Genomic DNA, 12,411 nt, shown 5'->3' with positions numbered 1-12,411 from the left:
TCCTCTCGTTAAGTGGATAAGGTGCCTCCCCAATATTGAATGGACGCTCAAGTTGCGAGCCATCGCTCCACGTGTCCAGCCCACACACCCTTGACAAGTACATTTTGTGGGCCACCCATCCACTTGACAAGGCGCATCAACCTCGTTTGATTTTCATTCCAAGCTCCTTGCTCTAATCCAATAATGAAGCATTGTACTGTACCCGTTATTTACTTTTTCTCCGTTACTTCCTTGTCTCGTGACCGTGACACTATTAGCCTGGCCCAGTGCTCTCCATATCTCGCTGACGTTAGCTTGGCCTTTCTCGAGCTGGCCAATCATTTTTTCTTCTTCTGCTTTTTCGGTGTAAAAAGGAGCATGTACTCGGGGGAGTCATCCATTCCGCCATTCCAGGATCAAAATATCTTAGGCTAACTTTTATACCATCCATATCAATTTTTTCAAATATAACAGGAGTATATTTTTTTAATTCATTTTATAAATTATTTTTATCAATTTCATTAATATTAATATAAAAAATAAAAGTGTGTAAAATTTTAAATATATTCTTACATAATAAATTTAAAAAGTAATATTATATAATTTTTTTTGATAAAAAATACTTTTAAATTATATTTAAAAAATTACATTATAATTTATAAATAAAATTAAATAAATTTTTTAAAATATAATTTATAAATGAGACAGGTGGGAATGTCAATTTTGTTCCTGGCCAACAAAATATGGTGGCAGACGCTGGCAAAAGATGGAATCTCAGGTCTCGTTTTCTTCACAGGAAACAGGTAACGAGAAAAGGAAAAAGAAATGGAAAAGACATTTTTTTAATTGGTTATGGTTAGAATGAATTTTGACACCTGTAAACCCATCTACGGGAGAGAGATGGGAAAACGAGTTCCCGCCTAGACCTCGGAAAATATTCTTTGTCCCCACTTTGTCCTTGCCCTCTCTCGACTTCCTCCCTCCTCCGCTTACCAGTTTCAAACTCCTCTGCTCGTGCTTCGGCTCCACCACCTTCAACAGCATCTCCCTCCTTTGCTTCTTCATCCTCACCGTCGGTGAAATCTTCTTTTGGCGTTACACTGTTACAGCTCGTCAAAGAAAGTTGCTGGCCTCCCTCCAGTTTGTTCACATCAACACCCAAAATCTACCTCTTCTATCGCCATTCAACTTCACCCGATCTTATAAAAAACTTCATCAGATCTGTTTTCACTACTCACTAGGTCTATTTATAATTTTATAATACAAATTTGTTGATTTTTTTTAATAAGTTGTTCGATTTATTAGATTTTCTGGAATTATTTTTTCATTTTCTTCCTGATGAAACCATTTCATCGCCCCTCGTGAAGGTCAGGGAGGGAAGAGAGGACAAGAAGAACAAGCATAGGGATAAAATTGTCTTTTCATGTTTTAAAATCATCTTGAATGATATAATAAAAAAAACTTCATTCCCATTTTTTTTCATACCAACCTTACTTTATTAACATTTTTTTTCAATTTTAATGTCATTTTTAATTTTAATTTCTTTTTCAGTTGCTTTTCTATCAAGATGCTTTCATCGAACAAAACGGGCCCTCAAATTCTTCTCTTTTTGATTCAGCTCCTCTTTTTTTCCGGGACTCGGTGCTGAGAGATTGAATGGGATCTAAATCCCCTGACTTTATTTAATTTCTGTCTGTAATTGGCTTTACCTTCCTTTTATTAAAAAAAAAATTATGACCATCCATGAAAAGATCTTACCGCCCTATCCCTCAATATCTGGTCGTCCGTGTAAAGACAAAACTCAAAAGGTGGTAATTATCAACACGTTGCTTGCGTTTTTTTAATTATAGCTATTAATTATTAGTACTATGACTCAAACAAAAGCGCTAACGTTATACATTAACGGATAAGTTGGTCAAATATATATTAATTGACAAGCCTCGGGTATAACTGAGCATTGCGTCCAAAATTCAAAACTCAAAAAATCAAAAACAAAATGTATTTTTGGCTATAAAAAACAAAAAATAATATTCTGAGCATTTTTTATACTTTGTTACCTTTTATAAAGATTTTAAAAATCAGAATGGTTTGGACTGGTTCGATCGCTTATAATTAGTTTACTGTTTTTGAATAACTTATATATACAAAACCAAAACACAAGTTTATCCCAAATCATAAAAACTAATATTTAAATAAGGAGTAGTTATCTAAAGGGAAAGAAAATTTATAAATTTATCGTTTTATTTTCTTACAATAATAATAATAATAATAATAATAATAATACTTAAGAATTTTGGAGTAAATGAATTCGAGGAAAAATTTGATGACCATTACCCCACCTTTTTTAGCCCAAAGGTAATCTCCGAGTCGTTTTCAGGTTGACTTCGATAGAGTCGGAAATTTAAAACCAGAGGACTAGAAACCAAACGATGGGAAAACCAGAGGCAGCGAGTATATAATCCGCATCCATGTCAAAATTTTATAGGCCTAGAAATTTCTGAAGCCATACATTAATCAGATTAGGTTGTTCAATTTTAGGGTTGATCGATCTCTGAAGCCATACATTAATCAGATTAGGTTGTTCAATTTTAGGGTTGATCGATCCTTGATAATGGAAAAGGAAGGGCAGAAGATTATGGTGGCGGTTGATGAGAGCCAAGAGAGCATGTATGCGCTTTCATGGTGTCTTGGCAATCTCATCTCCGACACCACCACCGACCAGCTCGTCCTCCTCTACGTCAAGCCGCCCCCTTCTGTTTACTCCTCCTTCGATATTCCAGGTTTATTTCATTCCCCTTTCTACGGAATTCGCCGACTATTCCTTGATTTATAATTTATACCTATTTCATCTGGTTCTGGATATATTTACAGGGAATATATTTTCCAGCGATGCTCTTGGGGCCGTGGAAAAGTACGGTAGAGACTTGGCTGCTTCAGTAATGGAAAGAGCTGAAGCCATGTGCAGAAACATCAACACCAGCAACGTACGCACATCCTCAACCCACTCTCTCTATATAGTCTCTTTTTGTTTAGTTTTGTTTGATTTTCTTCTAAAAATTGTGCGTGTCTTGACGGGTTTGGTTTCTGCAGATCAAGATGGAGAGAGTTATTGGGAGTGGAGATGCCAAGAATGTAATATGCAGCGCTGTGCAGAAACTGAAGGCTGACACGTTGGTCATGGGAAGCCACGGTTATGGCTTCTTTAAGAGGTAGTACAATACCACTGAGGCACTGAACCATTTTTCTGAATTCTAACGGTTGTGTTTGGAATTAAATAAACGATTTGATCACTGAAAAAGTTTCTCCACGCGAACTTGCAGGGCACTTCTGGGAAGCGTTAGTGAATACTGTGCCAAGCATGCTAAGTGTCCTGTTGTAATTGTGAAGCACCCGTAATCGAATTATTTTCCGTCTTTTCCCCCCTTCTTCAACTCTCTATATGCTCTTTCAGGAAGCAGGCTCCTAGGCATGCTTATCCGACACAAATTTCAAATTTGTATAACTTGCCTTTGCATTAATAAAACTAGCTGTTGGTGGAAAAAGCTACACCAGTTGGAATTTGGGGCTCTAATTGGAGTCAAGAAACAGCAACTTTCCTTGTTTCAAATTTTCTGAGGTGCTTTATCTTCACAATTTTGTAATGTTATCAAAAGCCAACGTCGGAACCCACGTGTACGCACCGGACTTGTTTTTCCTGATACTTCTATCCTCCTTTACTGTATAGTATGTATACATATGGTTCGTTATTATTGCTTTTTTTTGGGGGGGGGGGGGTAGGAATGTGGTGCATTATTTGAGAACGTAACGAAGAAGACACTAAAATTCCTAACTAGAGAGGACAAAGTCTTAAAGTTAATTACGTGTAATCTTGTTATATGTCAAGTGCAAACCAGAAGGCAGGGACGACCGAAAAATTGACGGGACGATATGATCTTCGAAAGGAGGGTAGATGCTGGATAAGCACTCGCCTTCACCATTAAATTTACAGGTAGTGACTAGATTCCCTGGCTGATTACCGAATGAAGGAATCCAGTATTCTTGACGATCTCTCCAAGTGGCAATGACAATCCTCTGCATTCTGCAATGATGAACTGCAGGGTTTCTCCTGCTTTCTAAAAGAGTGTATTTATTTATTGTAATTGTGACATACAAAATTGACTTGGTAGCAGAAAAAAAAATAAAATTGGTCAACGGGTAATGGTTAATTTTAAAAAGAAGGCGAGCAAGAGGATAGAACAAAAGGGAGAGTAAGTAACGAATGGCGTTGAGGGAGAATAAATAAATTGTCCAAATTTGAATTTAAATTTCATGACTATATTTGGTATAGGTAATAAGTATCTATATTATTTAAATCATTAAAATTTATATTATTAATTTTAAATTTATACTTTATTTAAAGTAAATAAATGGATAAATTTATCTAAATTTTTAATTTAAATTTTAATGGTTCAATGCCCGTATTAATTAACATCACCAAATCTAATATGATTAGGCTGAAAGAGTCTGGTTAATATGATATCCTATTCTATGAACGTGGGCATAGATGTCAGGGCCAGCTGCCGCAAGTTGGCAGGGTGTGGAATGTTGACGCTGAGCAAATGGTGAAAGGCTGAGCCAAAGCAGCACGAGTTTTAAAACGCGAGCGGCAAGCTGAGCAGCTGAGAAATCCGCGTTTTTGACACCGGTCCAGCAAATTGAAGGGGCCAAGTCTTTCGGCCCTACTCCCGCGTCCTTTCCAAATAGCCCTCGTGGCCTGCCTCCCACACCCTCCCCCAATTTTGAGCTTTGATCCCATTCTTTTGTTCCCCCACCATTCCCTATATAAAACCCTCCCCATCTCTACCCCCCTCTCATACACTCGTACTCACACTATCATCTCCTCACTCTCCACATCCCTTCACCAAAATCGCACACCGGCCCTAATCACTCATCACTTCTTCATGGGCAACAATCCTTCTCAGTCTACTGGCTTCTTCAAGGGCGGACATAAAACTGTTGTGCTCTTGGACACCGCCGGCAACATTCGTAAACTCAAGCTGCCGGTAACATCGGCCGACATCATGATCGAAGAACCCGGCCACGTCATCGCCCCGGTGGATGAGCTCCACAGAACGCGACGCATCGCGGCGTTGCCGGCGGATCATGAGCTTCTGCGGGGGAAAGCTTACATGCTGGTCCCAGCTGGCAGGGTTCACTCCAGGGCATCGGACTTTGAAATAGCGATCACAGAACCATGGGATTCCGAGAAGAGGAAAACCAAGAGGGGCTGGGAAAGCAGGAGAAAGAAGGGGGTGAGAGGAAATATGGCAAAGGTAATACCGGTGGCGAGCACGGAGCAGGGACCGAGTTTGGTGTTAAAGCGGGAAAGATTCGGGAACCAAGGACGCTGGAGTCCTGCACTAGAGCCGATTTTGGAATCCCCTTAAGATTTCGCCCTCTAATTCTATATTTTGATCATACCCTGACACCTAAATTTTGCCTAGATTTACACTTGAATTGATCGAGTTGCATCGACGGCAAGTTAGGAGCTTAGATATTGCCACAATTTTACACCAAATGTAAAGAGATTTTACTTTTCTGATACATATATTCATATTGATTCGATTTGATCTAAACGACGGCAATTCTCTTCATTCCATGGAGCTTTTTCTCCTCAATCTCCCGCCGTAGAAAAGGTGAATTTTTCTTTTTTCCGTTACAAAATGATGTTCTATTATCTATGTTGTATTTGGGCGGATGTACTCCCCGGCCGAAAATGAAACAAAAAGGCCAAAGCTCGACTGCTGAACAAAAATGTTTAATAGGCCCAAAAATGGCCTCTAAACGAGTTCGTACCCAAAAAAAAAAAAAATACATAGTCCATTGCCTTATGCATAGGATGATATGGACAATACGCATAGGTATTGTGCTTGTTTTAAATTTAAGTTAGAAGTCAGGACTTTTCTTTCTTTGTCACCCTGCTTAAATTGACTTAAATAATGGCATTACATATTTTTAAGTTTGAAGGACCGCAATGAACCAGTTAATTGTATTTTTTAAAAAAAAATCATAATACTAAATTTGACGACGTCATTCAGCCTAATCTCGTGGATTTTATTCCGGAAAGAAATCTCTTAAGTTTTATGGTAACCATCGTTGGTTATGCTGATGACATTATTTTTTTTCCATTTTGTCTATTTTATGTGACATGGCAATCAACACGATTAATTATTTATATCATTGCTTGCCTTTTTTTAAAAAAAAAATGTTGCTTAAATAATTCCATCGACCCGAAGAAAAACATCCATTTCGATTTTGAGGAAAGAGGCGAGTAATTGTCAGGATCTAACAAACACGAATAGACAAGATTACTTCTGATTTAAATTTTTTCAGAAGCCAATTTGGAAAGTGACATTAGACATTAGTTAATTGATGAAAACCGTATGTTACTTCAACCGTATGCTATTTTTCAACCTACCGCTGTAATGTCGTATATTTCAAGAAAAAAATATGCTTCTGAATCAATAAATTATGCGGCATAAATCTTGCTAGTTACTATATTAGATACAATTATCAATTATGAATGCCATGTGCAAGGAGCGAAGGAAAACCGTATGCAAAACTGTTCAGTCTTCAGTCTTCACAAGTAAAGCCGTTCGTTCATTTCACATGTGATTTAATTATTGCGTGCAATATAGGGCATCCTCTGTTGTGAAATGACTGAAATCTAGTACTTTTCTCAAGATTGTAAGGTTTCTATAGCGAGAAAATGCCCTAATCTCGCTTCTTAATTCAGTTGGATGGTTAGTCTTGATTGACAATAACCAGGAATGGGGAAAACCTAATGAGAATTTCATGAAATTAATTATGGGAATCGAATCGGGTAATCATAATACAGTCGATGGTTGTTTGAGTTAGGTAGAAGCAGTGAAAAGGCTCTAAAAGATGAAGCTCTTAACCCCTTCAGATCAATTCACCATCTAAACATGGCAACATATTTAAGGATTAATCCAATTCCCGAGTCAAAGGCTGAATTTTTGTAGGTACCAAGTCCACCATTATATCCGTCACAAGATGGAGCGGTTTAACAAACTCAAATTCCGGCCTGTTACCTACATTATTCTCACTTGTTGCCCGACATAACGCCCACGCTTTTCTCTTTTAAGCTCAGTTTCAATCCTCCTCCGTTACACCCTACAACTTGAACACCCCCCCTTCTTCTGCTTCTGCCTTCTGATGGGAAACAGAATCTCGTTTGGTCCCTCTGATGGCAAAGGGAAGATTGTTCACTGGGACGGGTCTGTGGAGGAATTTGAGAAACCAGTAATGGTGGCGGAGCTTATGCTGGAGCATCCACAACAGGTGGTGGTGGAGTTCCACTCTGCTTTGAACCACAACAGGCCAGTCCCTCTGGCTGCTGATAAGAAGCTCGAGAGGAACAACGTTTATCTAATGCTTCCGTTGAGGCGGGGGAAGCCTGTTAGATTGAACAGCGAAGAAAGTCGACGCATTCTTCTGATGCTTCAGTCTGCTCTGCATTCCAAGTCTCTCTTGTTTTCTTCCAGGTTTCTTTCTCGGCTTGCTCGGGTGTGTCGCGAGAGACCCGTCGGGGAGAAGGTGTTGCAGAAAAATCAAGAGAAAGAGAACATTAGAGAGAGGTACGTGTGTTCTGAGTTATTGCCTGAAATTACAGAAAGCACTCCTGAGTATTTGAGCAGGCAGTTTTCTGGTAAGGAGTGGAAACCGAGCTTGGACACCATTGACGAGAAGAAGATTCAGGGAAAAATAACAGGCTGCCTGTTTCCCTAGGAGTGTCCGGTATAATGTTGCTTCTTCTTCCTTTTTTAATATCAAGGGCATTAAATCTTGGGTGAGGACTTTCTGCTTCTGATTCTGCTGTTTCGTTTGCGATTAATCTCAGCAACACCAACGAGTTTGGAGGCAGAACATGTCTTTAGATGTCAGTTTGTTGTGTTAAAATGGCAGTCTGCAGTCATCTCCTTTGATGTCCGGCTACAATGGAGGATTCAACGTGCAAACGTAAATTGAATTTACTATCTGAATATGAAGAGGCAAAACAATATTTAGGCATATTTTAGAGATAGTTCAGTTTTTGCCCGCGATATCATCACAACATCAAAAGATGAAAAACTTATCTTAGCCTTAAAAATAAAGTTTTTGAGTTAAAATCGTGATGACACAAAAGCTTCTGACCTCATATTGCTCAGTGAAATCCCAGGAATATAGAGACAAGATCAGGTGGTGACAGAGAGAAACCCAAAAAGGGCCTCTTTGATATTGTTTGAAGAAAATCTGGGGGGATAGAAAATGTTGAATGAATAGTGAAGTGAAATAAAAGTAAAGGTAGTTGCGTCCGGGACCAACGTGGTCTACGGGCCATCTCATTCGGCTAGACAAAATTCGGTTGAGTTTGAACGTCGTCTCTTCATTGTCCCTTCATTCTCTCCTTCATCAACGCTGGTAATTACTGATTTTATGAACTTAACCCCGACAGTAACCTGTTCGATATATTTCCTGTATGCTGTTCAGTTTACTATAATTTTAAAGGAAACGGTAGTGCTATTCTTTTTTCCCTTTTTGATAAGAAGCAGTTTCTTCCTCCGATGAATATGAAATCATAGTTACAGTGGGACATACTCTTTGTCTCGTCTGTTATTGCTAATAACGTGATGGTCTCATTTTCTTCATGTAAACTGATCAATGAGATATTCCTTAGCCAATTGACGCATTCATTCCCTGTTAAATTCCTCTTGTACATGCAAATTCCGTATTTAAATATTTTATTTAAAAATCGAAGTAGCATGATATTATTTAATAATTATAGGGATGCAATAAGCATTTCTTTAAAAATATATTTGAAATAATTATTAATTATGCAATAAAATGGGCTTCCATGTATTTTAGCTGCATTAAAAATGATTACCAAACCAACTCAAATGGGAGCAAGGATTCATAAATCGGTCAAGGCCCAAGTTGCGAAATAAGGGTGGGCTAAATGGGCACGTGGATTTGGAATTTGTAATTAGAGTTGAAAAAGGGTGGAGCTCGTATAGCTAACCTGTTTAGGTTCAAAAATTGTTAGGACTACCATAAAAAGTTTGAAGTTAAAATAGAAAATGGGTTCATAAGGGCTGGTCTTTTAGAGCAAACAGCCTAAAAATTTTTCATTGAATATTATTGACTACATTAATTTGTTGATATTTTTGATATTGTGGATAATTATGTAAATATTTAGTTGTCATACTTTTAGAATTAATCTTTTCATACTATTCTAATAAATAAATAAAGAGAAAATTAGCTCAATGGCATTGAAAAAATACAACTCCCATAAATTATAGATGAGGTTTTTGAATATTTTAAAATATGGCTCATTTATAAAATTAATTAAATGTATTTTTTTATCCTCCGAATAAATTTATTATTGAAATAGAATATATCTGGTTTAAGTAATCTTTAACTGTGAATCTTTTATTTTTATCATTAACAATCATATTGTGCATACTCCCTCTTTAATTTACTATTTCTGAATTTTTTTTCATCAAAATTTTTGATCTGTTTTTTCTATATCATCATATCCATATCTCATACAATGTTTTTTTTCATCATAATTTTTTATTTGATTTTCTTAAATTACCATTTTCATCGCAACGCTTTTCCTCTCTACCTCTCTATTTTCCTTAGATATTATGAAGAGAATATTAAACATTGAAGAGGAAACTCCATTATTAATCTATAATACTACATCATTTATATATGGCTGTATATCAATGACAAATAAATTGATAAATTTTCATTTATATGACTTATATTTTAGTGATATATAATAGTACATCATTAATATATTATTATAAATTAACATAATTAGACAATTTAAACATTAACTTATTTATAATTGATATATAACTGTTTATCAATAATGTAATATTACATATCAGTAACACAAAAAATATATAATTATTTATCCAAAACAAATCAAATATAGTTCACAAAAAATTTTAAACTCTTAGCTTTATTATAGAGAATTAAATACGTAAACTTATAATTAATCTGTAGCTCCATTTTCTTGTTCGTGTGCTTTGTTCTGTCGATGTATCTCACCTCACGTTTCTCTCTTGTCATTGTGACTGCAGCTTACTCACACTGCTCTTTTATCTACTGTTCATCTCTCTCACGTCAAGTTCTGTCTTATCTCTCGTATTTATTTCTCTCGTTTCAAAGATTTCTTACGTTTTGAATCTTTTGACATTTGAAAAAAGCATTTATTAAAAAGGATATTTTTATAAATTAATTATAATATAAATATAAAAAATGTCATTTTTAAAATTTAATAAAAGATGGGCTTTTTTTTCACTTGGTCTTATAACATGAGCTATTTGTGCAAAAGTCCCATAAATAAAATATAGGAAATAAAAATCAAATTTAACCGACTCCATCCTCCAAAAATATAAAATATCTATAAAAAAAATTTAAACAGCAATCATTTAAAATCAGGAAACGGAATAGATGGAGGTAGAAAATAGGTATTTTTTTATCGACAAAATCCATCCATTTTGATTATTCTTTTGATTGTTTATTGGGTCAGCATAGTCACTTGTCCATTGTATGGGAATTGGAAAGGATGATTCCAAGATGAGTGCCGTTTAGTTTGCATGCAAAGGCGACACCCTGACCCACAGCCCCAAGGAAACTTCATGTCCTCGTTTTTGCTAAAAGAGCCCAGGCCCGCATCTTTGATGGCATGTTGGATTAGGAACTAGTGCTTTCCCTCAACAACCACCCACCACATGGTGTTGTTATTGTTGTTAATTACTATCCTCTTAATATCATGTGTGGTTGTTATCCTAACTATTTCCTGAACCTAAACCACCATCACCACCCGCACTCTTCACTTTTTCTCTGAATTAAAGGATGAATTTCCAACCTCGGCATCACTCCACCTCCATTATCTGAATAATGTAACTAAAATTCTCATTCAATGATCAGACAATAGAAGAGCCAACCGATAAGAATTAGGGAGCAAGACATTGGTTTGCACTTTGCAAGGACTGGAAATGCTGAGGATTTCCTTTGGGACACGCCCCGCCCTCGCTCTGTGGTGCCAACATGCACCGTATCGTGACTTTCGGTATGGCCCAACAATAACATTCCATCCAAACAGACAAGCACACCAAGGAAAGGAGCACTGATTTTTATAGAATGAAATGTAAAACTAAAAAATGTAATTCCAAAAATTAGCATGGCGTTTCAAAGGTTGTGGGTTACACAATGAGAGAGGGGTGGAGCTTGGCGGATGATGAGTGACGTTTGGGCGTCGGGCAACCCAGATATAAAAGTCCAAGCACTCGATGAAGTTTCTTAACTTATAGGCTTTTAACAATTCCTATTGGTCACATCTCCGAGTAAGCTCCAGCTGTCGCTACCTAGCTCTCACGGTCGTGGTCATTAAGTTGCATACTAATTGATGCACCGTCTATTCCACTGCATCACCCAACTCAGTCAGTCCGGTAGTATGTAATCTTGTTTCGATTTTTAAATGGATGAATTTATGATAAAAGTTCTTGTTTTCCCAGGCCAATTTCCTCCAGCTATATTCCAAAACACCACTTATGTTTTGTAAATTGTGGTTAATCACCGACTAGTTGATTACTGACGTATCCAAGGCCATCTGAGCTTGCCTGTATTTGATTATATGAACCCCGCACTGCCACTATCTTTTTGCCATAACAAAAGTTTTATTACTTTTTTGTTTCCTGGGTCCCTATGTTAACCCTTAAGAATGTATGGCATAACGAGTCTCTGTAGTCCGTGGAGGAGATTTCGTGTCACCTTGTAAAACAAAGCAACTCGTGCCCCTTAACATAGATGCAGTGAATCGCAGGCGGCCCATCACAAGGATCTCGACGTATGCAAGAGATCATCAGGGAGAATTTTAGTCAAAGACTATTGTAGAGGCTAAAAGCTTATTTAATTTGTTTTCTGTTTTTAAAACTAGAAAAATTTAAAATTTATTTAGATAAATATTTTTCATTTAGTTATTTTTAAAATTATTTTTATTTTTTGTTTTTAAAAACAAAAAAATAAAAATAGCATTAAGTTATTTTCATTTTATTTTTCTTATTTTAAAAAAATGTTACATTTAATTATTAACAATTAAAGTTACCTTAATTAATTTTTATTGTTAATAACCCTCATTAACGGTCTATAATTATCATTATCAATTCAATTTTTCAATTCTAAAATTTTTTTTAACTGGTATAACCAAATAAATTTTTATTTTATTTTGTTGTAAAAACTGTATTGCAAAACAATTTTTAAAAATAAAAACTGAGAGCAGAAACCAAACAGGCCCTTAATTTTAGTTTTTTTTTTAAATTTCAATTTAGTTTAGGAAAAAAAGTCAAAAGAATTTTGATGATAAATGGACTAAAATAT

The 12,411-nt window shown here is 36.2% G+C and overlaps 3 protein-coding genes across 3 annotated transcripts; all 3 read left to right on the top strand.

The window, feature by feature from the left end:
- Positions 1-2,404: 2,404 nt before the first annotated feature.
- On the top strand, positions 2,405-3,537 carry LOC129290595 (universal stress protein A-like protein). Its single transcript, XM_054927408.1, has 4 exons — positions 2,405-2,759; positions 2,851-2,963; positions 3,070-3,188; positions 3,300-3,537. The coding sequence occupies exons 1-4, from the start codon at positions 2,591-2,593 to the stop codon at positions 3,373-3,375; spliced, it is 477 nt and encodes a 158-aa protein (XP_054783383.1). The 5' UTR covers positions 2,405-2,590; the 3' UTR covers positions 3,376-3,537.
- A 154-nt stretch (positions 3,538-3,691) lies between these two features.
- LOC129290587 (uncharacterized) lies at positions 3,692-5,594 on the top strand. The gene has a single exon (XM_054927396.1). It carries the CDS (start codon positions 4,920-4,922, stop codon positions 5,403-5,405), a length of 486 nt encoding a protein of 161 aa, XP_054783371.1. The 5' UTR covers positions 3,692-4,919; the 3' UTR covers positions 5,406-5,594.
- A 131-nt stretch (positions 5,595-5,725) lies between these two features.
- Positions 5,726-7,954, top strand: LOC129290578 (uncharacterized). Its single transcript, XM_054927386.1, has one exon. The coding sequence runs from the start codon at positions 7,195-7,197 to the stop codon at positions 7,765-7,767; it is 573 nt and encodes a 190-aa protein (XP_054783361.1). The 5' UTR covers positions 5,726-7,194; the 3' UTR covers positions 7,768-7,954.
- Positions 7,955-12,411: the final 4,457 nt, after the last annotated feature.

The sequence above is a fragment of the Prosopis cineraria genome, unplaced genomic scaffold, assembly GCF_029017545.1.
Source record: "Prosopis cineraria cultivar Desert tree isolate PC_DT_omini unplaced genomic scaffold, ASM2901754v1 PC1, whole genome shotgun sequence".
Taxonomy (NCBI): domain Eukaryota; kingdom Viridiplantae; phylum Streptophyta; class Magnoliopsida; order Fabales; family Fabaceae; genus Prosopis; species Prosopis cineraria.
Note: the sequence above shows the minus strand (reverse complement) of the source record. Positions and strands in the feature narration are given on the sequence as shown.